Consider the following 26860-nt stretch of genomic DNA (forward strand, 5'->3'; position numbering starts at 1 on the left):
CTAGATATGTTGAACCATGAAGCTATTGAACCAAGCATATGATAAGAAGCATGATTAGTGCCGTGCTAGTAGATGTTGGGCCACCAATAAACATACATGTACACGACTATTTAGTGACTTGTCCTCAAGTCTGCTACTAGAGTCAAACCAATGCTTCTACACAATCTATGGACGTAACACACAAAAATGATTAACCCTGGAACCACCCCAACTCCATCAAAATCCATCCCCCCTTTTTGGTGGATTTTGGGGGACTTTGTCTAGAAGGCCTGGTGTGACTTAATATTGATGGAGTATGATGGACTTGGGCCTAATGGCCTGAAGCAGTGCTAGGGGTATCCGATTGATTTTGCCTAGCTTCCTGTACTGCTATTGGGATAAAAGCCATGTGTAGCAAATCTATGAATGTCAACCAGTGCATCAGTGGTGGATTCCATTATGTCATGTACAGTTTTGTATTGGACGCAGAGTGAATGATGGATTTTTATGGACTTGGTCCAGTTCCTAGTAAAATAAGCTAGGGAGTTAGGATTAACACTTAATTCTGAATTCAGTGAGCAATTTCTCAAAACCTGATTCTTTCTTTAATTGCTGAATATGGATATTTTTTCTGCTTTCATTAATTCATTTTAAGTATTAAATACTCAGATTCTTAAAATTTGTATGGTGTGATTTTCCAAATGGTTGCCACAAGTGCACGAATATGGTGGGAAGTAACTTTAATGCTTCCTCATTGGCACAGATGGACAACCACTGCCCCTCTCTATGGAGACCTAATGCATACGCATTGTGCTGGACAAATATTTGAATATCTGTCCGAAAATGAAATGTTGAGACCCACGAGATGATACTGCTTGGTAGATAGCAATGCCACTGATGGACAAAACACTATCAATTATGACAGATCAGTGATCATTTTTGTGTGTGTAAAGGAATTGTGGGTAGTTGTCAAGTGAAACAAGAGCAGTCCCTGAGTAACAAATCGCACTCTTTCCCACCTGGTCTCTCCACAATATCACAGGGGTCAATAGATGACCAAGCCCGAGATATCCAGTTGAGCAGGTGGGTGAGCAGATGTGTAGGAAGACATGCAAAATACAGGGGTGTATTAGTCTAGTGGCAGGACCAATCCAATTCCTAAGTATGAACGTAGCATTATAATGCTCATTAAAAGGCTACTGTTGCATAAAAGGCTACACATGCATTCTGAGCCATGCTGTTACCTGGGTCCATATTGGTGAGGTGACCCATTGGTTTGTTAAAAGTAAGCCATGGGGAGTGGAAGGAAATTTTGACCATTTGTGACCTTTTAAACAGCAGGAGTGTTAACTTACAAATGATGGTGACCAAGATATATCTTCTTCAAGATCTGACCAGTCTGAAGATCAATTCGGATGAGGTTCTGGCATTTAGTAAGACCAAGTACGTAGGGTCTGTGCTCACCATCTACCATGGGTAATATGTTCTGTGGGAGAGGAAAGAAAGAAAAAAATCAGAATACACACATACTGGTACATGTAAAACATTTTGGTTACATAAGTGTGAAATTTATTTCTTATTAAAATCTCCTTCAGAAAATATATTTCTCAAAGCAAATTCTACTATACAAAAGTTTGATACCGTTGCACTCTTAATAAAAAATACTGTCCTGGCATGTAGTAACATTGGTAAATACCCAGAAACAAACCTACCGATTTAATGAGAAAGACCTTGCTCATAGTGAAGACAGGTCTGATACCAAATACTCTGTGAAATTGTTACACCTGAAATGTACCGTTCGGAAGGAAACAATAAATGAAGGTGATTTAAAAAAAAAACCAAGAATTTTTACAGATACAGTTTTTGTTTTGTTTTTCAAAGCGTTTAATTTGATATTTACCTTTCTGCTATAACATTTGAATTGATAATCGATAAAATACTAGGAAGAAATTAAAGTTCACTGGTTCACTGTCCCCATAGGTTTGTGTAAAAATTTCACACCAGAAATGCAATGCAAATGTCAAACAGGTTTACCGACCACTCAGAGCCAAATGTATGAACTGTGACACTATCTTGGTGAGAAACAGCACAACATTTTGATTGGTCACTAATCGTCAGCTGCTCCTTATGAGCCATGCCAAGATTTTTGGACTGTTTTGGCAGGTTTTTAATCATTCATTTTGTATTTTGTATCATAATTTTTTTAGTTATCAAAAAAAGGTTTCAGGAAGACTTTGTTTCTCTTTTGCAACTTTGCACGGAATAATAATTCTTTAATGAAAAATAATAAAAAAGGAATCCTTCTTTTTTCCATATTAACTTTTTTTCTTGCTATACATTGAAAACATTGCTATTGTAATTATGAAATTAACCTCGGGTTTTCAGATCAACAACTGTTAATAAGCTTAATGTTTGAGTAATAAAATCATTTTTTGGTTTTGCTTGATAGTATACCTTTAACTGATACAGTTCAGTTGTTTGTTTACAGGTTAACAATGCATGTTTACAGTCGTCAATCGTATCACACGTTGAGCATAACAGACTTCCCATTTTTATACAACAATTCTTTAGTTGATATTATACGATGCATGAATCTGTAATTGAAGTTCTCAACTTAATTTCTTTAATGTCGACTATTTTCTTTTTCCGTGTGGAAGTTCAATTAATATTTCATCCAATAATTTTTCCCAACACGATTTAAATTGAGGCGTTTGACTTCTTTCATCAACCCAAAAGTAGTTGTAATGATTTCTAAGTTACTTAGACAAGGGTTAACATTAACTTGTTTACAATAACTGATGACTAGTGTTTTGGTAAAGCCTTTATTAACATGAATATTTGACTAAAACTAAGGTGACTTATCACTGAACCAAAGTTTTCAAAAAGAAACTTACAATGGTGTGTACATTAAATATCTAGAGGCCTTAATACACGAATGCTACTAAACCTGCAGTACAGCCAATTTTGGCAAATATTCTTTACGTGACTAGCCACGTACAATGTACGTGGCTTGAAGTTTCCTTCAATTCTCCATGATTTGAAAGAAGAGTACATGTATACAGATTCAACTTGGAAACCTTTGAGTGCCAGGCCGGCAGCCTAAAATGGCTTTAACAAACAACCTCTATACTGAACAATCTTTTGTTGAACTAATTGTGGTCATTACTAGCAATGTTCTAGTGCACTATCAACACCCTGGTCTTGGTAGGTCAGATGTAGGGGTAAGCATTTCAAGAGTGCTATACATGTACATCCCCAGTATTTGTCTACGGTGAAAAGACCTGTGATATACATACAAAGTAAGAGGTAATCACTTCATTCAGAAGTACTTGACTTAATTTACTGCTCATTTTCTCAACTTACTAGTTCAGCAGAGCAGTGAAGGTTAGCCTCCAATTTATAGGTGTGTGACTTGTCTGGATTTGTATACACTATTGTAGGCATGGCATGAAGTCCATTCCTGTTAAAAAACCCAAACATTATTAATCTATGCTTTACTTTTCATTCTTTGATTGTTTCTGTCCTACACTTCTGTTTGTAGCCCCTAACCCCAAGTTGCTATTGGCCTTTCAGTGGACGAATTCCATTAAAAAAATAATTCATTCAGTAGTGATTGACGACAGTCAGGGAATGTTCTTACGTATTTGCCATCGATGTGTTACAGGTAACGCAAGATCCATAATGTGTGGATGTTTCATGCACAATAGATAAACATGTAACCAACTTTAAATGTTTGTCCAACTTTCAATCATTTTTATAATTAAGCAAACTCACTTTATCCATTCATATTGAGTACATGTAAGTTTAATCTACTGAATGAACTCCAAGCACTAGAGCATAAACAGTTCAGAGAAATCATTTTAAAAGATCTGATTCATGCCCTTTTTGAACTCCAACAAACAATAAGCCTGTAAGTTGTTGCCAATGTGACACAAATTCGAAGGGAAACCAAAGCCCACCCTGATTACATGATACATGTACTTTCATACTTGGCAGCTGTAGTGTGTGTACTGTGCTCACTGAGAAGGTGTCATTGAAAGTATACAAACCTGAACATTTTAAAATTTGAATGACATGTGCAAAGTACAGTATGGGTACATGTAGTCCCCTCACTTTCACAGTTCAGTGTGCAAACTTGTATAAAGTCATGAAACTTGGTATGACGAACCAGACCTGATATAGGGTCCTTTCACCTGACTTGTTAATTAGGATGTGCATTTACACTGTGCATATAATGACAAACTTGTGTGCATCTGGCAGGCTGCCTGCATTAAATATATTTTGTCACCAACTCTGTTTCTCCATAAACCCTGTGCAGTAGCCCTGCAGGATTCCAGGAATGTGAGGCACAGGCCAACATCCTGAGCCCCAGCTTTAACCATAGAAATTTTCAGTTTGGTTTTAGCTACTGATCAGAACACATGTAGGGAGTGCATATCATGTAACAACTAAGTTTTCACAGCACTGGCCACACTCAGCTGTCATGCTACCACTGCAGAATAAAATCTACCATATCACCTGACATGCCTGAGAACCTGTCCCATTGTAACACATCATTAAGCATAGATTTAATACTTACAGACTGTAACATGTCCTAAAGTCATCCAGGTAAAGTCGATCTCTGTCAAGTAAAAGTATGTATGGAAAGGACATTCCAAATCACCATTAATAATTCCACATAACACTTCTTTTGATACAATCAACATACATGTTCATATACATTGTACAGTGTGTATAAAAAAAAAGGTAATCTGAATATAACGAAGAAATAAGTGAAAAAGTTATGAACTTAAAATTACAAACATTGCAAGAGTGAACTGAGTGAATAATAATGTATGATTGACCAGTACTAACTACATTCCCTTAGATCCCTGAAACAGCAGGTGACAATTGACCGGAGAATTCCAGTCCTGGTGTGATCGGATCATCAGTTATGGCAAAACCAGAGCCGACGAGATGCTCAACAACCGGTCCTAATTCAAGCTCATATTGCAACACTCAACCAAGACGCACATTTAAAGACCTTTTTGAGAACATATTATATGTAACTGTAAGTTTATATTATTTTTTTTTTTTTTAAATGTTTAAACCCTGAAGATGATTTGTAATGAATTATGAATAATGTTTGTATCATTGCAGTTACAAATTCTGATAATGAGGTTAAGCTGATTGTATTTAAGCAGAGAATTGTTGGGGTTTATATGAGAAGCTTGATGCAAAAAGAGAATTGTAGTTGTAAAGCCAGGCATTTTAGAAAGTAGATTTCCCATTATAAAAGTTTCTGTTTGTATTTTCGTCTACGGAACTTGCATTGGTTTAATGGCACTGAGCCAGTGTTGCCAAAACCATCTATGGAGAGCTCTGAGCCAGTGTGGCCCAAGCCATCTACGGAGAGCACTGAGCAGGTCTGGTCCAAGCCATCTATGGAGAACACTGAGCAAGTCTGTCCCACTAGCCATCCACGGAGAGCACGGAGAGCACGGAGCCGGTCTGACCCAAGATATCTACGGAGAGCACTGAGCCAGGTCTGACCCACTAGCCATCCACGAAGAGCATGGAGCCGGTCTGACCCAAGATATCTACAGAGAGCACTGAGCTGGCCCGGCCCAAGCCATTTACGGAGAGCACTGAGCCGGTCTGGTCCAAGCCATCTATGGAGAACACTGAGCCAGTCTGGCCTAAGCCATTTATGGAGAGCACGGAGCCGGTCTGACCCAAGATATCTACGGAGAGCACTGAGCCGGTCTGGCCCACTAGCCATCCACGGAGAGCACTGAGCTGGCTACAGAGCACTGAGCTGGCCCGGCCCAAGCCATCCATGGAGAGCACTGAGCCGGTCTGACCCACTAGCCATCTACGGAGAGCACCAAGTTGGGACAACCCAGGCCACCGAAGGAGACCACCAGACAAAGTGAGCTATAATAACAACTGGCTCAGGACCATGGGCATACCGGTAGATGTCTGGCAAAGTGAGCTGAAGGCGAGCTCACTACACTGATCAGCATCATCTTGACTTCACTGTTTGTACGTTTTGTCTTTGACTACTAAAACGTGATGGCTGGGTGATACACAGTATAGCAGGAAAGGGAAGTGGATGAAAGCCTCTGACTGACCCCTTGGTAATACTTTAGCATGAGTGTGGTTAGGAGAGTCTTATATGTTTGTCAAACCCAAAAATACAATGCATTCTCCCAGACTTGTATGACTCGTAACTCGGACTGGGACTCGAGTCTGACTCGAGTTCCATTTTCTGTGTCTTGGCCTCGGACTCAAGTCACCATGACAGATGACTCGGACTCAGACTCGGACTTGATGCTGCGGACTCAGACTTGGACTTGGACTTGGACTCGACCTGCATGACTCGGGACTCGACCAAAATTGCCACAAATCACTTAGGTTTGTAATACACACTGTAACTACAAATTATTTTGAAGGCGATCCTCTCCTTAGCAAGTGATACACAGTGCGCGATGTGCGGCTTCTGATATACAATGTATTGATTTGGGGATTCAATGTATCGAAACATGCCCCAGCGTCCACACTTGATATTGAGTAAATGCAAGCTTGACAATGTTTGGTACCAGATTATCCTTTCCAGATGCAGCTAGACACTGCATGCAGTGCCTTGCCTTATGTTTAACATGTAATTTCCAGTTCTTTAAATTAGAGAAAAGCTGTGAAAAAAATGAAAACATTTACACTGTGAGGTTTTAGCAGTACCTCCAAATTTATTTCCAATATATATTAGACGTGACTGGCGACTCGTACTCGGACTCGACCTTTGTGACTCGTGACTTGGATTCGACCTACATGACTCGGGACTTGGACTTGGACTTGGACTCGGACTCGATGTTTAGTGACTCGAATACAAGTCTGTATTCTGCAGAAATTAAGTCCGCAAGGTACATCAAATGAATTTTAAGCTATATGTGTATACTCAAGGTGTGCCTAATCCTCAGGTGTACCATAAGCTTAGAACCTAGTTATGTAAATATCTCGAATGTAGCATATTTATTGAACATTATGGTGTACAGTACCATTTTATGCACCCACTATCTCTATCATACCTCCTTTTCAATGCAAAGTCCACAGCAACAGTGCATTTCTCAAACAGCTTTAATCACTACTGATTTAGCCAACTTGGAAAAGGAGTTTTTAGCAATCGTTCTGAAATTGATAGTGCTCGTTCATCTCTGACTACAGAGATGCTTTCAGCTTTCAATAATGTTTAAAGGGGAAGCTGATGAACCACACTTTAAGATGGAACCACTTTACTTTGACATTGTTCAATTTCAAACATGTAACTCTCACAAACAAACCTTTCATACTCATATCACCCAGATTACCTATTTAGATTACACTTATTATACATTTTTGGAGGGTGACCTGCAAAACTGAACAGTTACAAAAGCTTCAGTTTAAACAAATATGATAAAAATACTTATTTTCTATTGGATTGTTTTGGATGACTGTCAGCGGTGCTGCCAGATTTTTGAGTGGTCGGGCACAACCCGACCACTCTTTGGAGTTGTTGCAATTAATCTTTCTTCCTTCCTTTCTTGCTTTCTTTCTTTCTTTCTTTTTTTTTTCTGGACAATACTTCTCTGCGGGTTTTCTCCTAAACGGTTTATGATATGAACTTGTAACTTTAAATATATATCGACCCTCATCCCAAGTGGTGCACATTACTCTGAAGTCATGTTGAAAAAATGACGATCTTGTTTCACCTATAACTCTTGAACAAAATGATAAATCACGTGCCAATCTTGTAATCAGATAGACAATTAATTGATAAACATTTCATTTCGTGTACGTGAACTCGCTTGACCTTTACTTCTGGGTCAACCGAAAGGTCAAAGTTAGGTGAATTCAAAACACAGACAGAAGCCTCAAGATCAAAACGAACCAAATTTCTTCCAAACGATTTACAGGATTATGATAAAACCTGGTATGAACTTGAACCTCCGTCCATAAATGTAAACAAAAATCTGATGTCATCATGACATCATCAGGTATCAAATTACAAGCAATTTAAGGGCCAAATTTGTGAAAACAGTTTCAGCTATATCTCTAGAACTAAATAGAGTATCATGTTCGTTTTTGCGTGAGGTTGTAAATGATGCCTCGGGCAACAATTCTTATTCCAGGGCACAAAACCGCTTGACCTTCACTTCCGGTGTTACCGGAAGTGCAATAAAAATTGAGTATAACTCGAAAGCGGATGCCTTTTACTATAAGCAAATAAATTATGGAAGGGTTTACAATGTAGAACAGAATAAAGGACACAAAAACAGCATTATGACGTCATCATTTGAAAGGGCGCCCTCTAGCGGTACATCAAATAGGGTTTCCTTTTTTTAATTTAAAATCATCTGTCCAAATTTAACCAAATCGCCCCTTGTTATTTTTGTATTAACTACATATAACTTTGGAAGGTTTCAAAATTATGGCGTCATCAAACTGGAAGTTACTGAAGGTCGAATTTGAAGAAAAAATTTAAATTTTAAATTTTAAAATTGCCAGCCCGACCACATTGTGTTTGTAACTCAACAAACGCCTTATACTTCTAGTTCCACTTTTCTTTTGTATTATAGAAGGTGTGAGACTGGGTTTGAGTATAGTGTTGTAATCGTCCTGTCCATTGTCTATCTACAGCTGTCCTTTAAATTCATAGCATTTGCCTTTCTTTTAGCCGTGGTTATGTAACATATCAGGTTTTTTTCATTCATGCGTACTGGAGCGCAAAGTGCAGGAATCTGGTACAGGACAGAAGCTTGTAGAAACTCAAACCGAAGAGATGCTTGAAGCCATTGCTGCAACATCTTGTGCTTCTAAATTCCCACCTAGAGGGTGAAGAACCGTAAGTTTAATATGTTTCACTTTGGTTATTATTTTCTTAGTTATTCCCGATGTATGTTTTTGTGTAAAGAAACAGTGGATTTTTATATACACACATGTAATTACTGGAAATGTACATGTATCTTGACTCACTCTGTATAGCTTAAATTTCCAACCATTGCATTGTACATTATTTTATTAGAGCCTATAGGGTAATATTTGTCTATTTGCAAAAGATTTGTTTTCATTTAAAGACAGCTTTCACTTTTGGGGTGGCCGAGTAGAGACCATGCGTATTGTCTGGTTGCTGACAACTAAGGGCGCCATTGCAACGCAGTCTGGTACCTAGTCGTCCCCCACATTGTAGCCTACACGGCGCGTAGAAGTGGCATCATTTTCCTATACCGCCAACGGTCACAGAAGAGGAACTTTTCTCCCTTTTTGGATTCTTCCGACATGGGAGAACTTCTTTTCCAACGAAGAGACATTTTTTTGATGCACTGCAAGGACCTGCTCGTCAACTCCACCACTCACAGGATCCCTGAACTATTTGTGTAAAGTATTTACTATTAGTAACTACTAGTATAAAGTTTTTGCTCCTTTTATCAAAACATAAAATACCTTTTTTTGTCATTTAAAGGAGAAATTTATTGACTATATATCGAGAATTGCACATTACTCATTATTATATTACATGCACTTTGGACAGTCGAACGGGCAGTTGTTTGTGTATTTTATGACATTTTGTCTTAGCTCGGCCATGTTGGCTAAGCCTGAGTAGCCTACTCACTGCTGTAATATTGATTCAATTTTAGGCATCATTTCAATTCCAGGCATCATTTGCCAGACTTGAATAATTAATCAAGTCAAAGGACAAATTTCGAAGGGTTTTGATAAACATTTATGTGTTTGTTTAAACCCAATTGGTCACATTACGACATGTAGAAGGGAGGTTGTTGCAACCCCACATTGAATATCAGCCTCAGGTACTGAACTTGTATAGCTACTGTACTGTATATTAGTAAGGGAATAAATGTGTGTTTGGGAGGTATTATAACACTCTGTTTAAGACCAGTGGGAGTCTGGATGGGTGATAATTACCCGAGGTGAAGCCGAGGGTAATTATCACCCATGTTTAATACCGACCGAACACATATTTATTCCCATTCATAAATACCTCTTCGGTCAAAAAAACAAATCTTTTCAGTCCAAAAATCAAAACAAGTCAAAAACTAGACATTGCCAACCATTTTGTTCAGCAATTTTACTTCGCGTTTAACGAAACACCCCTCTGACTATAATATGGAATGCCCCTCCACAAACTCGTTACCTTATAAGGACATTGGCGTGCGCGTCGTGCGTACTGCGCGATGTCGCACAAAACGCAGCTGGGCTGGTAGAGTGTGAATTTTAAACCATGAAATACTGATTCACTGGTTGTATTGCGCGTGCATACATGAGGAATGTGAATATTCAACCAATGAAACGTTCAAAGGCACCGGATTTCATGGGAGTCCAAATTTCATGTGACACTGGAAAACTGTTTAAGACCAGCTAGCCATATCTTTATCATCCGTTTAAGACCGGCCACGTGACGGGCTCTCGATAGGAATGCGTAAACTGTCTTAGGTATTTATGAATGTATATTAAGAATGATGTTGGTGTGATATATTTTTTGTTTATTTGATATTGTGATACATCATAGTGGACTCTGTGAATACTCAAAATAACAATTGGGGTCTAGTACATGTTCATTGATTAATTATTGTCTGTATATATTAAATTATTTTCTTGATTTCATTCACATTACAATCTTGTGTCTATGATAAATCATTTTGCTTTTCACTTTGGTAGGTCAGCAAGCCCAACTAAATTCCTAGATGTTTTTCTGGTCTTGCCGTGCCAATGACTGAGTAGGCATTGTTGTGAATGAAGGTGTTGTGTATTAAGATAAAAGGAGCTGCCAACAAGACCTTCCGTTTTTTCCTTCTTTCAAAAGGTTAAATTTAAGTTTCTGATAATTGAAGGTTCAGTTGTTTAAAAAAATGTTATTACACTTGATCCCGCTCCTGCTTCAATCCACCATTCACACAAAAGGAAGGTCAATGAGTGGGCACAGGCCACATTATACAATTGTTGCCTGCTGTAACAGGGTCCATGGTGTTTTGTACACCAAATGGATGTGTCCGATCACTACAGCTTTATTCTTTATTTACATATATCTTTTAACGATTGTATGGGAACCAAGTTAGGAGATGATACAACTGTTGCTGGGCTTATCTCACATGGTGATGAAGGACACTATTGTGAGCAAACAGATATTTTAGTGAAATAGTGCTCTGAGAATAACCTTCAGCTAAATATTGCCAAGATTAAGGAGATGATCATTGATTTTTCCGTCAGGGAATAATGAAGTTTTGCAACTCTTTATCAATGGGACGGAGGTGGAAAGGATGTCTTTGTTGAAAATTTAAGGTATTTTTATTCAAATTCTTTGGGGTGGGCTGAACATGTTGATTACTGTGTGAAGAAGGTTCAGCAGTGGTTGTATTTTCTTTGCAGTTTGAGAAGTTCCGGGTAAGCACTGATGTTCTCATTATGTTTTATCGTGCTGTCATCGAGAGTGTTCGCACACTCTCTATCACCATTTGGTACAGGAACATTACTGTTCATGACAAAAGGAAAATAGCCTGTGTAGATGACACAGCGTCACAGATTATTATTGGTGTTCAAATGACTTCGGCTGAGATCTACCAACAGCGAACATTGACACGAGCTTGTGCAATAACTGCAGATGAATCTCATCCTGCTAATGGGCTTTTCAGATGATGAGACACAAATATTGATCAATCGAGGGACCGACTATTAAGTGATCAAATCGCTCTTATAACACTGCAGTTAGATATTTAAATGGGAATTTTAAACAACTATAATGTATTTTTAACTCGAGAAATATATGTTGTAAATGACGTTTGTAATGTTCTGCTTTATTATTTTTTCTTTGAGATTTTATGTGTTCGAATGTATTAAATTGGTGTATTTTTAAATGTTTAATTCTTAATCTGTAGTAAATTTTTAGCGAGCAATCACGTGAATTTCTACTATATTGTACTTTTTTCATATATGAAGCTATAAATCAATCAATCAATAAACATATTCCCAATGTTTGGTTTCATCATCAGCTTCAGGCAATTTCTTAAGCCCTTGATGGAACTCCAGCTAAATTTATGTCCTGTTTTCAAAAAATAATTAGATATATTTCTATATAATCTGAAACGGTTTTGTATGTTGCAGTAAATTGGTTTTGATGTTGTGAGCGTAAAATTATTCCAAAGCCAAACCAGAGACAAAACCAAAGTTTCATTTTTTGTTAACCATTACGAAGATCTTTGGTAGAAACGTCCAGAAGAAACTGTCTATTGGGTATCATAATAAACTAGTGCCTTGTGTTCCTTCTTCCATTCTGTAATTTATAGGTGTTCAAATATCAGTGACTCAATTTGACTCAAGCATAAATTAGACTCGACTTGACCACACACTGTAACTCGACTCGATTTTCTTGACCCAATGATTCAACTTGACTTAAGAGTCACTTCCTTGAAATGACTCGACTCGACTTGAGTCATAAACTGTAAGTGACTCATTACAACTCTGGTTTATCAATTTGATGTTATGCGAATCAACGAGGATTCGCAAATTCACGGTGTCACAGTGATCGCCATCTTTACTTTCGTGTTGCGTTTTGTCATCTTCATTGGTGTTTGGGTTCCGCTTTTTTTTACTCACCCTGTAACGACACTCCTGCTGGTCTTAAATATTGCTAACTATAGTTGGTTGAGTGCAGTAACCTATGTAAAGAGGACTTTTGTTCTCTTAGCCATACAACGTACAAAACTGGAGGGACAAAATATAATTTTGTTCGTCCATTTGCCCCTCGATTTCATGAGTTCTTCTATTGGATTACCTGTAGATGTCAGTTAAAATGTTGGGGACGGCAGACGAGAAGTGGAGAATTTTCAGTTGGCACAAATGAGAAAATGACGTTAACGGTATGCACCGTCATGAATTCTTTGCAAGGACAGATAACAAAGTCATTTTCCCAAACTATCATTGCATCGTGCGTTGCTCCGGTCCAGTAGATAACTGTTTTAGTGCGTGAAAATTAAGTTCCTTTACCCGATAGCTGCTTACGTCAAAAGTTTTGTGCACAGAGCCCACAATGTGTGACATTCTGCAAGCCACGCACAGTAAATAAACATTCTGTCGGTGTTAAAAAAGTCCAAGTGGGAACGCGTGGCAGAACGCAAAGGAACATTGACGGTGAGTCACAGTAAGTATCGCAAGGCCATGGAAGAAAAGTCCAATGGGAACACTGCTTTAGTGTTTGCCCACCTCATGACACAAGCCGAACTGCTAATGGGTAATGGAGTACCGAAGTGTGACGTCATTTAAAACCAGATAGTGTAGTGCAAATGAAAGGAGTACGCGTGCATGTTGGTTCACTGGCTGAATCACGTGCTAAGGTCTTTTACACACATTTTGTGCGGGTGACGTATTCACTTCGGTACCCCACTCCACGGTTACTGTGTTTACACAGCAATGTACCATAAGCTTTTTGGGCTCCTTCATAAATATCAACATCTCCTGAACATTATTAACATGGTGTTACCCAGACATTCCATTCATTATCAACATGTTTGGCAATCAACTTAACCCTGCGCAGCGTTTACAAAAAAAAAATTGGCAACAACTCGTCAACTGCTGCCCTTTGGGCAGCAGGTACTTTCCCGCACTATGCAAGACCCTATTCATAGCAATACAACAAAAAGCCACATGCCAGCAGGTGTCCAGACAGTTGCCAGACAGTGCGCTGGAAAGATAATTGACTGGCGGCTGTGGTATGCAGTTATGAAGGGAGATGACTGTGTCAAGTTACAGGTCTTTGTTGATGTTTCAATGAGACTTGGCAGGAGGTCTGGTCGAAAGTTTGTTGACACGGCCTGGGTGTAGCCCTGGCTGCAAAGTTCATTGAACCAGCTTATTTGGCAAGGGTCGAATGAGGATTAGATGGAAGGTGACCGTCATTGGCCCTCAATTTTTTTTTTTTTTCAAAAAATTCGGTTACCTGGGGCCCAAGTTACCTGGGGCCCGCAGGTCACTCTGCGCAAGGTTCCTTCATGGTAACATCAATACATCTTACCAGGACTTCTAACACAGTCATGTCATAAGCAAAAACATTTCGACAAGTTTTGTGAGTTGTAATGGGACGTGTAATCTTGGTTAGTTATGTTACAAAAAAAGGACATCAATAAAAAATACATGTTTTTGCAGAAAATTTCTTAAATGGAATACCACTGAAACAAATGCTGGTATTCTGTAATTGCTCACTTACTGACAAACATTTTGACATGTAACATTTCTCAATTTCTCTAGTCAGTTTAAAGCATTGCCAAAAACTCTGGGTTAGTTATGTCATACCCTAGTCACACTAGAGGCAGAATGAGCCGGAATGCAGTCGGAATGAAAATTCTTTGTATATTCCTGGATGTTCGAAGTGCATTCTAAAACTTCTGACTGCATTCTGAGTGCATTCCAAATATTCGGGCCCATTCTTGTGGCCGGCCCGAATGTTTTGCTCATGCTCAGAACTTTCGAGGTGCATTCGAAGTGGAGAAATATCGAACGGCATTCGAAGTGTATTCTAACTGCACTCTGACTGCATTCTAAATATTCTTACGTCATTCCAACAGCATTTCGAAACATTCTGATTGCATTCAAGGGAGAATCGAAAGGCCAAGCCACTTCAAATCCTGCCAGAATGTCCCGAATGCGCCTCGAATGAGCCGGAATGCACCTCGAATGCATCTCGATTGCTGCCGGAATCTATTTCGATATTAAAAGAATTCAGCTGGAATGCACTTCGAATGCCGTCAGAATCTTTCGATTGCCGCTCGAATGCGGCTCGAATGCGGCTCGAATGCAGTCGGAACGTCCCGATTGGCCCTCGAATGAGTCCGAACGTAATTGAGAACAACGCCGAATCGCATAAAAATGCGGCCAGCTGCAGCTGGAACGTCAGTCTGCATTAAGAAGTCGCCTGGTCAACATCACATCATGCCACCAAGGCTGAGACTGATAAAAATGCTAGATTCGGCAGCATTTTATATCCTATCGGGGACCATTCGAAGTGCATTCTAAATATTCGAGCTGCATTCTGTTTGAATTCTTGGACGTTCCAACCATATTCAGTGGCCATTCTGGGAGCGTTCTGACTGCATTCGAGGTGAATTCGTACAGCATTCGAGGCATGCACCTTCCAACCAGACTTCGAGCGGTATTCGGGCAGCAATCAAAGTGCATTCTAAATATTCTGACTGCATTCTAACAGCATTCTAAATATTCCAACTACATTCGAGCTGCATTCGAGAGCTAATACACCCGGAATGCGCAAGAATCATTTGAGGCGGGTTCGAAGCGCATTCCAAGTATTCGAACGGCATTCTTACAAAGCTTGGTCAATTTGAAATTCCCTCCTGAATGTGGCACGAATTTTGAAAATTCTTCATTCCGGCTGGTTCTGCTTGATTCATGCTGATTCCGAATAAGTGAGACGGGGGTCTTATGGTTAGTTACATCACATTTATCTTTCAGGTTACAATATGAACCTTTGCTCTCTACCTCAAAAACAAAAACTCACAATAACACTTTCATTTTGCATGTGAAAACAAGAAGCCAAAATAACTACCTAAAATCTGTAACTTTAGCCAAAAACACAGGGTTTTCTTTACAAAAATGTGTAGTTATGAATTATGCTTGTAGTTCTGCAGATTTCAGCCTTGCCCACTTTCTTGTGGATTTTACCAAAACTAATTCTTGGTGAGCATCAATGAACTACATGATGTTGGTTGTCCATCTTATTCCAGTGCACCCCTACTCAAATGTTCCAAATAACCAATATAGTGTATAAAAACACCACAATGTTTTGGATGTGTATGGTTTCAAACTACGCACATCAATACTAGGTAAAATACCATTGCTTGAACAAAGGACACTTACCCTATGTAGTATATCCTATTTTTAGAGGTCAAACTCCATGTCTTCTTGTAAACTGAACTTTTCTGTCAAAGTTACAACAAAATAAAGCAGTACACATTTATATCCAGACTTGATTTGTGTTATAAATTTCATGTACATGTATATTATAATTATTAAATGTTTTTAATGTGTGATGTGGTGATCTTGAGTTATAATTGTCCTTTTTCTGTTCACACAGACATCCTAATTCCATGGATTCTGTGAATACTATACATGTATACATGTCACTATTTCTACACAAATATTCCTGCCCTCACTGTCATCTTAACATTTAAAATGTTTTGCTGATTCACTGGCGTCTGATGCTGTGTGCCACACCCACCATACTTCTTGTGGACTGATGTCTCTTCGACACATTCATGGTATGTTCAGATCAATGTTAAAAGCTGCCCGTATAACCAAATGGTCTTCCTAAAATCCAAAGGGGCAATTCCACGGTTACTCACGTTACATTTTTGATGTGCTTTCCTTGAGTTTCCTTGGGCTGTAATTACCTTACTGAAAAGGTTTAATAACTGTTATCCCCATGGTAGATAGAGTAGACCTAGACCTACCTAAGCACCAAAGATGACATCCAGAAAAATGTGTTGCGGTATGTATGGTAAACAAGACATACAAAATCGGTTACTCACGTTACGAAAATGTAACGTGAGTAACTGATATTGTGCATCTTGTTTATCATACATAACACATTTTTCTGGATGTCATCTTTGGTGCTTAGGTAGGTCTAGGTCTACTCCATCTACCATGGAGATAATAGTTATTAAACCTTCTCAGTAAGGTAATTACAGCCCAAGGAAACTCAAAAGTACATCAAAAATGTAACGTGAGTAACAGTGGAATTGCCCAAAGGGATTTTCCATTCTAGTAAGAAAACACTCACCTCTGTTTACCTACATTTGCACATCAGCGCACATGCGCACAAACCTTCGCTGAAAAGAATAGCGCCCAAGCCACATGCCCCATGCATGCCCATAAAGGACTCTGTAACGTAATAATAGCTTGTCCTAGTTTTTTTTTTTTTTTTTTTTTTTTTTTTAATTCACAAAAAGGGAGGTATGGTAAACAGAGGCGAGTGTTTTCTTACTAGAATGGAAAATCCCTTTGGATTTTAGGAATTCCATTACAGAAAACACCTCACCTCCGTTTACATTTTTTACCTACATTTACAGAGTAGCACCGAAAGTCTCAAGGGAGCGAAGAGTCATGCAGTGGTAATGAAAATCTAAACTAGGCCTACATGTAAATTAGATAACATAAAAAAAGGTTGTTTAGACATACCCGGGAGCTGCCTATCTAATTCAAAGGAGCTTTGCGGGCTGAGCGGGCTGCTGATCAGGCTGTTTCCTGGAGGACTTTCCTGCCCATGCATCCCTCCAATTGCACTACATCCTTCAGGTAGCATGATGTGAAGGTTGAAGGATTTTTCCAGCAGGCTGCTTTCATAATATCTGAAAGAGAAACTCCAAGCAGAAGTTGACATGCTGCGTGTCTCGTGGGCTCCTGATTTTGATCCTCGATGTTCGGGAGGGCACTCTATGGCCACCGAAATCCATCGAGAGATTGTGGTCACAGAGGCGTGATGATGAGGCTGGATGGTCGTAATAAACAGTTGATTGATGTCTCCTCTTAAGGGCTTGGTGCGAGCAATGTAGTACTGTGGGGGGTGAAAGACCATTGATTGGTTCTTAGTGAGAAAATCTACCCATGGAATTAGTCGTACACCGCCAGGTTCCCATCGAATATGGCCTGGTTCCACTGACAGAGCATGGAGTTTGCTTCTGCGGCGAGCCATAGCTGCAGCGAGTACAAAGACAGTTTTAACTGTAAGATGATGAAGGGAAGAACTACTTGCCGGTTCAAACGGAAGTTTGGAGAGAGATAACAGGACGGTACCCAGGTTTCATGATGGTATCAGCTTCCTGGTAGGAGGCCGATCATTAAACATACCACGTATCAGGTGAGAAATTGATGTATTTGATGAAGTTGTTGTGCCATCACGGAAACCTTGATTAAGGACACCAATAGCTGATCTGTAGCCCTTAATTGTTGAAGGCCAGAATTGAAAAGGCGAAGAAAGAAATCCCAAATCGAGGTTACAAATGCAGAACAGGGATTGACAGTTCTCTCCTCGCTCCATTTGGTGAGGTGGAGAAGTCTACTATCATAAGTTCTTCTGGTGGATCTCCATCTGCTCTTGGCTGCCAAGGATGTAGCTTCCTCCGAAAGGCCAGTTCCTCGGAAGGAGACTTTGAGAGCATCCAGGCATAAAGATAGAGAAAGGATGGATCCGGATATAGAATGTGAGACCTTGGTTGTGACAGAAGGTCTGGGAACCATAGCTGTCATGGCCAAAATGGAGCTATGAGGACTACCCTGGATAGCACCGTCTCTATCTTTGTCAGGACCCGTTGTATGAGAGAGATCGGTGGGAAGGCATATGCATGGATTCCTGTCCAGTCGAAGCTGAGGGCATCAACCTTCCACGCCATAGGATGAGCATGACGGGTGCTAAATGTTGGAAGCTGGTTGCTCAGGTGGGATGCGAACAGGTCCACCTGTGGTGTTCCGAGTAAGTTGAAGATGTGTACTACAGGAGGGTGGAGAGACCATTCTGTTGGAGCGACGCGACCCCTGGAAAGGGCGTCGGCGAGGATGTTCTTCTTCCCGGCCAGATGGGTGGTTTGAAGAGAGATTTGGCATGGAATGCACCAACTCTCAAGTGGCCCCAAGTGGCCAGGCAGAGAAACAAATAAGGAGTTTGTCTAGAATTAACTGAGTTACTGGAATCATCTTTGATAGAGGATCTTTTCAAGGGCGAAAGTAGTACAGTAGATGGAGCTGTATGGGGTGCATGTGCATCCTGCACAAAGGGTCCAAATCCATCAGACTTGCCATGAGGCCCAGTAGGCGGAACCAAGCTTTGGCTGGGAGAATTGAAGAGGACCTGAAAATCCTGATGCAATCCCAAAGTGTCTGACATCTTTCCCCAGATGGCATCGCTCTGCCTTTTGTCATGTTTAGAACTGCTCCAAGATAGGTTGGTTGTTGTGTCAGAAACAGAGAGGACTTCTCGACATTGATGATGAAGCCCAGATTGAGGGTAAGTTGAACGGTCTGTCTGAGGGCATTTACCGTGTATTGGAAAGTGGGACCCACTACGAGCTAATCGTCTAGGTACAAGAATATATGAATCTGCTTTTGATGCAAGAAATCTGCTACTGTTTTGGCTATTCTTGAAAAGACCCATAGGGCTGTGGAGAGGCCGAAGGCTAGGCAGCGAAACTAGTACCCAGAACCCTGGTATAAGAACTGGAGAAACTTCTGATGATCTGCATGGATAGGTACATGAAGGTAGGCATCCTTCAGATCGATGGAAGTAGCCCACCAATTCCTTTTTAGGGACTGGAGCACCATGGAAAGTTTTTGGGTTTGATGTAACTGTTGAGAGGTCGTAAGTTGATGATGGGTCGCCATTTTTCAGGAGTTGGTCATCGCGGAGGCTGTAGAGGAGGATTGCTGGTGAATTCCAGACGGTACCCTGTAGAGATAGTTTGAAGAACCCAGATGTCTAAGGTTACGTGAGACCATCTCTGACTGAACTCCCTAAGACGACCACCTACTGGACCCGAAGTAGGAGGGATGAATACTCTGCTGAAGTCAATAACCCTTGTTACCTCGCGACCCCCGGGACTTGAAGGGCTGCGAATATCTGGGGGCTGTCTCCTGGTGTAGTTCGAGGAAGATGAAGAAGACCGATGTACCTGATTCTTGGACTGATTAGAGCCCTGGTCAGTAGAAAACAGCCGTTGTTTCTTCTGGCTGGGCTGACTGGGGACAAAGGTAGACAGGCATTTGGCTGAACGCTGACAAAGATCCAACTTGTCTTCAGCTTTTAGAAATTTGGCTTCATGCAACATAGTTTGGTTGAACCTGTTGTCAAAAAAATCACCCTCTTAGAACCAACTGAAGGGGGAAACAACTTGTCTACAACAAAGGAGCATCGTAGCAAAGAAGTTGAAGCGTATCCCAAAGCAAATTCCTTGAGGCAAAAACCCAGACAGTCATCCAGAAAATGGAACATTTCGGGTTATTTACTTGGCTCACACAAGGAAGGGTCTCCATACCATCGGGCAAGGGCATCCAATAACAGGAAAATCCCATCGGAGAAGCCTGGGGAAAAACCCGAAGGTCGTAGGCTCAGAACGATGGAGAAAATCTCGCCAAGATTAGCTCGAAAAGCTAGGTTTTGAGTACGAACCCGTAGTAGAAGTATGGCTGAATGAAGATGGTGCCGGTGGTGCCCCATAGCCTCTGTGACCCGACGGGGCTGGATGGTGTCGAACGCCAAGCACATGCAAGTTGACCTGTGATTCTGAAGGGTGCATGTGCTCATGTAGACTGCCAAACGTATTTGTCGGTAACGGGATTTGTCGGGGAGTGGCCGTAACTCTCGTTGGAGGAGTGCTCGTCCCCGGAGAATTTCCAACCACCGAACCCGGAAGATTGGACCTGGTCGTAGCAGTGGAATTTACACTTGGCTTGTTGACTGGAGGGTGATTTCCCGGTAGGACGGCTTGAGCTAGTAACAGTTTTCTTTTTGGTCTTGGCGGAGTCTGCCATTTTTACAAGCACAGCGAGAACGGCTAAAATGTACGTCTTGACACTACGCGTCGCTGAAAAAACTAGGACAAGCTATTAAGTTACAGAGTCCTTTGTGGGCATGCGGCATGCAGTGGGCACGGGCCGCCGATTATGCTAGTGCCCACGAACGCCCGGAGGTTTGTGTTTTTTGTAAGTTTAAGAAACGTGTTAATGTCAGCAAGTCAAATTTATTTGAGTCAAGTCAAGTCACACGACATTTTTTTTTTCAAGTCGAGTCAAGTCTCAAGTCATTTTTTCCCACATCAAGTCAAGTCTCAAGTCAAAAAAGTAGCGATTCGAGTCCTACTCAGCGACGCGAGTCAACAACACTGAACAGAGGTGAGGTGTTTTCTGTAATGGAATAAGCATAGTCAGCAGTGTTTGCAACATGTACCTACATATTTGTAGCTAGGACCTACCACCGAACATAACAATTTGCATGAATGTTTCACTAACATGATTTCCTTTTCTCATAAACAACAAAATACTTTTTGGATCTGTCTAGTGCACACCCAACCTCTAATTTAATGGTTTAAATATACCAGATTCCATATCCTGTGGCATATGTTTGATACCATCAGTAATGAGGTGCACCTACATGTATAGATACAATGTATTGTGCACTCCCTGGTCTTCAACATTCTTCCCAGCTACATATCATTTTTGGAGCCCCTTCAAAATATAGCTGCATGGCTAGTCTTCGCGTGTGGACGAGACAAACCCCCTGCTGGCATGTTGGTAGAGCTTCACTAGTTCCCTATGAAGAAGCGGAGTTCTTTTAAAATTCTCACTTTAATCTAGTGTCTTCATGCTCTAGCCCTATCATACTTGACTGACCGATCTCATACACTTACTCAATGTTTAAGCTTCCCATGGCCACAGATCTTCTGATCACACCCGGCTTTCTCTCCCAAGATCCAAGCAGTGGCGTAGCCAGGAATTTTTCAGTGGGGGGGGGGGGGGGGGGGGGGGGGCTGGAACATTTCATGGGGGGGGCGTCATGTAGATCAATGATAATTTTTTTAGAAACTCAAAATCTCAGTGGGGGGGGGGAACAAGGTTTCATGGGGGGGGGGGGGGCTGTCGCCCCCCCCCCCCCCATAATTGAACATGGGTCTTATTGCGCGTTGTCAGATTCCAGTACATGTAGGCCTACTATGATTATCTAAGGTTTACATTTAGGGAATAATAACACACAAGTAAATGATGGCTCATCTTCCTGTTCATTGAGGACTGGTGTGTATGAAAGTGGTTGATAGTGTGTATGAATGTGCCTGACCAGCATGTGTAAATGTGAGCCTGCTCCTTTATGTTTAGCATTGCCTGAGGTAATTCTTATTTCATGCGAAGATTGTTTATTTAATTTGGGGAAATAGATCTACATGTAGGCCTACACGTTTATTGTAATTTTATACCTGTATAACACTGACATGTGCGTGCTTTTTGTAATTTGTATTCTTTGTATTTTTTACCACACTGCCGAATTCTCACACAGTTAGAATTGGCAGCTGGGCTGGCAGGTTGGCAGGAATAAATCGGCAGTCATTGAGGCAAGGAAGCTAACTATTCTCAAAGCGTCACCTGTTCACTAGGACCTGCGTGCCCGTGTTGCCCTCCCAATCACCCATTTAGCCAGACCCAGAGCTCTTCACCAGTCAGTTACAACCCACACTAATATTACCTCATCACCCAACCCCACCCCGTCCCGAGGGATCTCTACAAGCGTAGTCGGCAGGATGGTGGAGTGTGTAGCAGACGTGGAGATCAGATCGTGCCTGAGGGAGCTGGAAACGTAGTGGAGTTGCAGCACAGCTATTGAACTGACTGTAATTATTTTCGGTTTTAGCCTCTTTGTGCAAATTTGAATCATCAAAGGTCATTTCATACTTTGTTTCCAATATATTATCCCCCAGTTTAGGGTGTTATTTAAAAAAAAAATTACAATTACTGACTTTCGCGATATCAAAGGTGTTATTGAATTTGTATCATATTCACCAAAGAGAAGTGGTTTCCTTGTACATGTAACTGCTTTTACTCACGTAAATTTCACACTTGCTGTTGCAAATTGATAGCGGGTTGACTTGAAAATTGTTTCATATAGTTTGCCCATATTTATACACAGCTTGTGTTTTGAGGTTTCATTTTCGTCCAATCGGAGTGTTGACTTTGTATTCACCATCTAAAGTTCCAAGTGCTAAACAGAATTAGCTTGTTGTGCCCACGTATTTGATTTCCATGTAGTTGTGCATTAAGCTTACAGTGTTACTTGAGCAAGTCAGCATCAAGTAATTTTAAGGCATCTTGGGCACTTCTTGTAACTTTTCTTAACTACAGAGGAGTGTTGGTACTGTTTTTTGCGATAAAGTTGTTGAATCTACCGGTTGTACGCAGTTTAGCATGTAATTACAAATCTTGTTTTCGGAAAAGTAATTTCCGAGTTGTGCATTGCCAAATTTTGAATTGATACTTTGGAAGGAACATAATTTGTTTAGATTGGTAATTTCATTCATAGTATTTGATATTGTATCACATGCTTAAATTCTAGAGTTGGTTGTATTTTGTACATTGATGTAGCTCTGCTCGAGGTTGTGCATTTTTTCCCAAGCATCCATTGTAGTTGAATTTACTGTACAATCTTGTGGACTTTTTTTGTGGATTGATATTTGTAGTGCCACATTACATACCAAAATGGATGCACACTTGTAATGATGTGTATTTGCCATTGTTGATTTTACACTGAGGTATCATACTTACCATAGAGTGGTAAGAGCGTTCAAGATTCAGATGTTAGGAATTTAGTGTTGCATTGTGCTACTTTTAGAGGGATTATTGCATTTCAAGTAGCATCCTTGTAGAAATTGAGAGTTGTTAAATTCTTGTTGCATTGATAAGGTCAAGGTGTGTGGGTGAACCTTGTTAACCCCCCCCCCCCTTGTTTCAGCATTAAGTTTTAGAAGTACATGTAACTTGTCCTCACTATGGCTTATGTGAGAGTTCAAGGTGCCAAGTCTGTACAGCGGTTTCCGTTGGAGGAGGAAGGAGGACTGTTGCACCTTACTGTTCTGCGGTCACAACACCCTACTGCTACTGGCCTACGTACTCTACACCGAGGGAGACGATAAAGTAGTTGTTCCAGCCCAGGGTGACGTAATTAAGCTGCCACCTGATGGATGGGGAGAGTGTGTATATGCAGTGCTACTTCCAGAGCCAATGGCAAGCACCGCAGAGAGTCCATCGATTCAAGGTCTTCAGGAGAAACTGACAAAGCTTCTTTCCAGACCCCAAGCACCACTTGTGATGGCACCAGATCGCAAGATCACTGCATTTGATGGCAAGGCGGGCGAAATCCAAGACTTCCTCACCAACATGAAGAATGCATTCGAGCGCTATTAAATTCCTGAAGACCAGAGGGGCCAGTCTTGCATTTTCACACAGATGAACTAATTACTGCTCACCATAGTAATTGAAGACGATCTTTCTGATATGTTCTGGAACTTACCATTCCAGAGCGAACTGTATGAGATGATGTGGTACAGTAACGTAAGCGTTTTGTAGAAACTACCGGTATGCATTTACGCCCATTATGTGCAATTTCATTGAAAAGGGTGATGCATCTGCTATGTATAACACCATTCTGGAAAACTTTAGGTACATTGGCTTAAAATCTATACGCACTGGGATAAATTATTGGGCAGGTGGAGGGAAATGCCAGCATCCCCTGCCCCAAAACTATTGACTGGGACATGTCTCCCCCCCCCCCCCCATCCCTCCCCCAGGATCGCCGCCAACAATCTACAGCATATAACCCTGGAGTACTGTTACATACGTGGACAATTGTCACTCACAGGTTGTCTACACAAAATTCAAAATTTGGTTTTATTTAATTATTTTAGTACTTACATCACAAATGAGTGTTCTCCACATTCGACAGTTGCGTCTGTATGCTGGAGCTTTTCCAAAGCCTGCCTCTCTGTCCCGTAAATGAAGAGCGATGTTGGGTTTGCCACATGTCCATATCAGTTGATCAGACATGATTACCATTCAGTTCGTTACCCATCAAGAATGTTACCTATAAAAGAGAGGAATGACAGTTGTATGTGTATCTGGGTTCTGTACTGCATACAGTGTACAAATGTATTCATATCTCACACTGAACAACTGTACAGAAAACCGCCCAGGGCATTAGTGAACAAAACTTAGAGCTATGTCTGCTCGATGAACAAAACACAGTCTTTTCCGCATTTTAAAAATCGGCCTAAATATATAAAATACTAAAAAAAAATGTCAATGTCAATTTTTTGCATTAGAAGAACATGTAAAAAGTGTTTCAAATTAATAAAAAAATCAGGTGATGACGTCATCATGACAACACTTCAGATTTTGCATACTATTAATAGTATTTACCTACCCACCAAGTTTCAAAAAGATCGGACTGAGCCTAATATGTGATTTAAAAAAAAAAGGCATTTTTGATGACGTCATCATGACGTCACACACTTTTTGTGCACATATGACCTAACATACCCATTACCAAAATAAACCTTCAAAAATCGACATAAAATCACATGATGACGTTATCATGACGTCACCTCAATTTTTTACCCATCCCGGTCTACCTACATACCGGTACCAAGTTTCAACCCAATCGGACTTACAGTTCTGTAGATATAGGGTCTTAAAGTTTGCACATTTAAGATGACGTCACATGACCCATGATAACGTAATCATGATGTCACTCTTTGGGACACAAACTCACTATGGGGTCTTTACACAGGTTAGGTTTCAGTAGAATACGAGTTTGTTTAAGGCAAAAAATGCCGCACTGAATAAAACATGAACAAAGTCTATGGGATTTCGGGTGGAATAAAAAGGAAAAAAACTAGAGCTATGCCTGTTCGATGAAGAGCTAGACACAGGCTTTTCTGCATTTTTAAAATAATACGTGTAAAGAAATACTTAATAAAAAATTCTTTGTCAAATTGTTGTATTAGTAGAAAATGTAAAAACGTTGATAAATTAATAAACAAGTCAGGTGTGTTTACAAACACAAATGCCACGCAACCGTGACTAAGAGGGCGCTAGAGTTGTGCAGTTCGCTCTGAATAAGGGCTCTGATTTTTTATATTTTTCACCCCTTCTGCGATAGTTTTTTGCACTTTTTGAGAACTGCATCTTGCATTTTTTGTCCTTGTCCTCTTGTGGGGGAGGTTTTTGAGCTCATTTCTACCATGTCGGGCTCAAAATCTTCGATGAATTTTGCTACTGCTACACGGTCTTCAACTCGAAGCTTTTCCAAATCGTCAGCCAACAGAGGGAGTGACGTCATCCAAGATGGAAGTGACGTCATCCAAGATGGTTCCTTGGCTGCAGGTGGGTCTACGGAAGATTCGTTTTCGGAACCTTCGTTTACCTCAACTCAGACGGCAAAGAAGAAGCGTGGTCGACCAAAAAAGAACCAGGTAGCCAATGATAATACAGTTACATCCCAAGACAACAACACCAGTCAAACAGAGGTATGGATTTGTAAAGTTTGTAGCATAGAATTCATCAATGAAGACGACAAGTTGATGCAGTGTGAAAGATGCGACGGTGCTATGTGCATAAAATGTTTAGGTATGGAACCTGTTGTTTATGATATGCTGAAAGGCAGAGTAGATTTGCATTGGTACTGTGGTTCTTGTGATAAGTTAGCCATGACAGCAATTAAAGCAGACTGCGAAATTGAAGAAAAGTGTGCTATGTACATGGCCAAAATCAACTCCAAGATCGATGATATGCAGATAAATATTGATAAGAAAGCTGACAAAGCAACCGTGGATGATTTAAGTGTGGAGGTGGCTACCACAAAGAAGCTACTTGAAGGAGCTAACAGTGATATTGCTAAGCTAGCTAGTAGAGTTGAACTAATGCAAAACGAACCTGATGAAATTGAGAAACGTAAGAAGAACATAATTATTAGAGGGTTACCTGAGCATGATGCACCTATCGTAAAAGATGACCAGATAAGTGATAATGTTTCTACTTCAGATCTAGCAATGAGTGATATGGATGCTTGCAATGAACTATTGCATAGCATAGGGGTAAATGATGTGACACCTAAGGCTGTTCGCAGATTAGGAAGGAAAAATCAAGATGGCAAACCTAGACCTATCAAGGTTATTCTTTCAAGTGAGGAAGAAAAGTCTCGTGTTAATAAGAGAGGTCCCAAAGTGAGACATGCAGATCTTGATGAGGTTTCCTTTGATCCTACCAAGATATTTGTTTGTCCTGATATGACAATCCTGCAGAGGGAAGAGGACATTAG

General features: G+C 40.5%; 1 protein-coding gene across 11 annotated transcripts in view; it reads right to left on the reverse strand.

Annotated features, from left to right (window-relative positions):
* The window catches only part of LOC119732014 (DDB1- and CUL4-associated factor 17-like), a 66035-nt gene that overhangs the window by 28440 nt on the left and 10735 nt on the right, over window positions 1-26860 (reverse strand). For all 11 annotated transcript variants that reach the window (XM_038205374.1, XM_038205375.1, XM_038205369.1 and 8 more), the window contains 5 exons: window positions 24457-24625; window positions 15874-15935; window positions 4559-4600; window positions 3343-3439; window positions 1335-1465 (listed from right to left, as the gene is read on the reverse strand). In XM_038205374.1, the coding sequence (XP_038061302.1) occupies window positions 1335-1465; window positions 3343-3439; window positions 4559-4600; window positions 15874-15935; window positions 24457-24597 (473 nt within the window). In that variant the 5' untranslated portion in view covers window positions 24598-24625. The remainder of the gene's footprint in view (window positions 1-1334; window positions 1466-3342; window positions 3440-4558; window positions 4601-15873; window positions 15936-24456; window positions 24626-26860) is intronic.

Source organism: Patiria miniata, unplaced genomic scaffold, assembly GCF_015706575.1.
Source record: "Patiria miniata isolate m_02_andy unplaced genomic scaffold, ASM1570657v1 HiC_scaffold_24, whole genome shotgun sequence".
Taxonomy (NCBI): Eukaryota; Metazoa; Echinodermata; class Asteroidea; order Valvatida; family Asterinidae; genus Patiria; species Patiria miniata.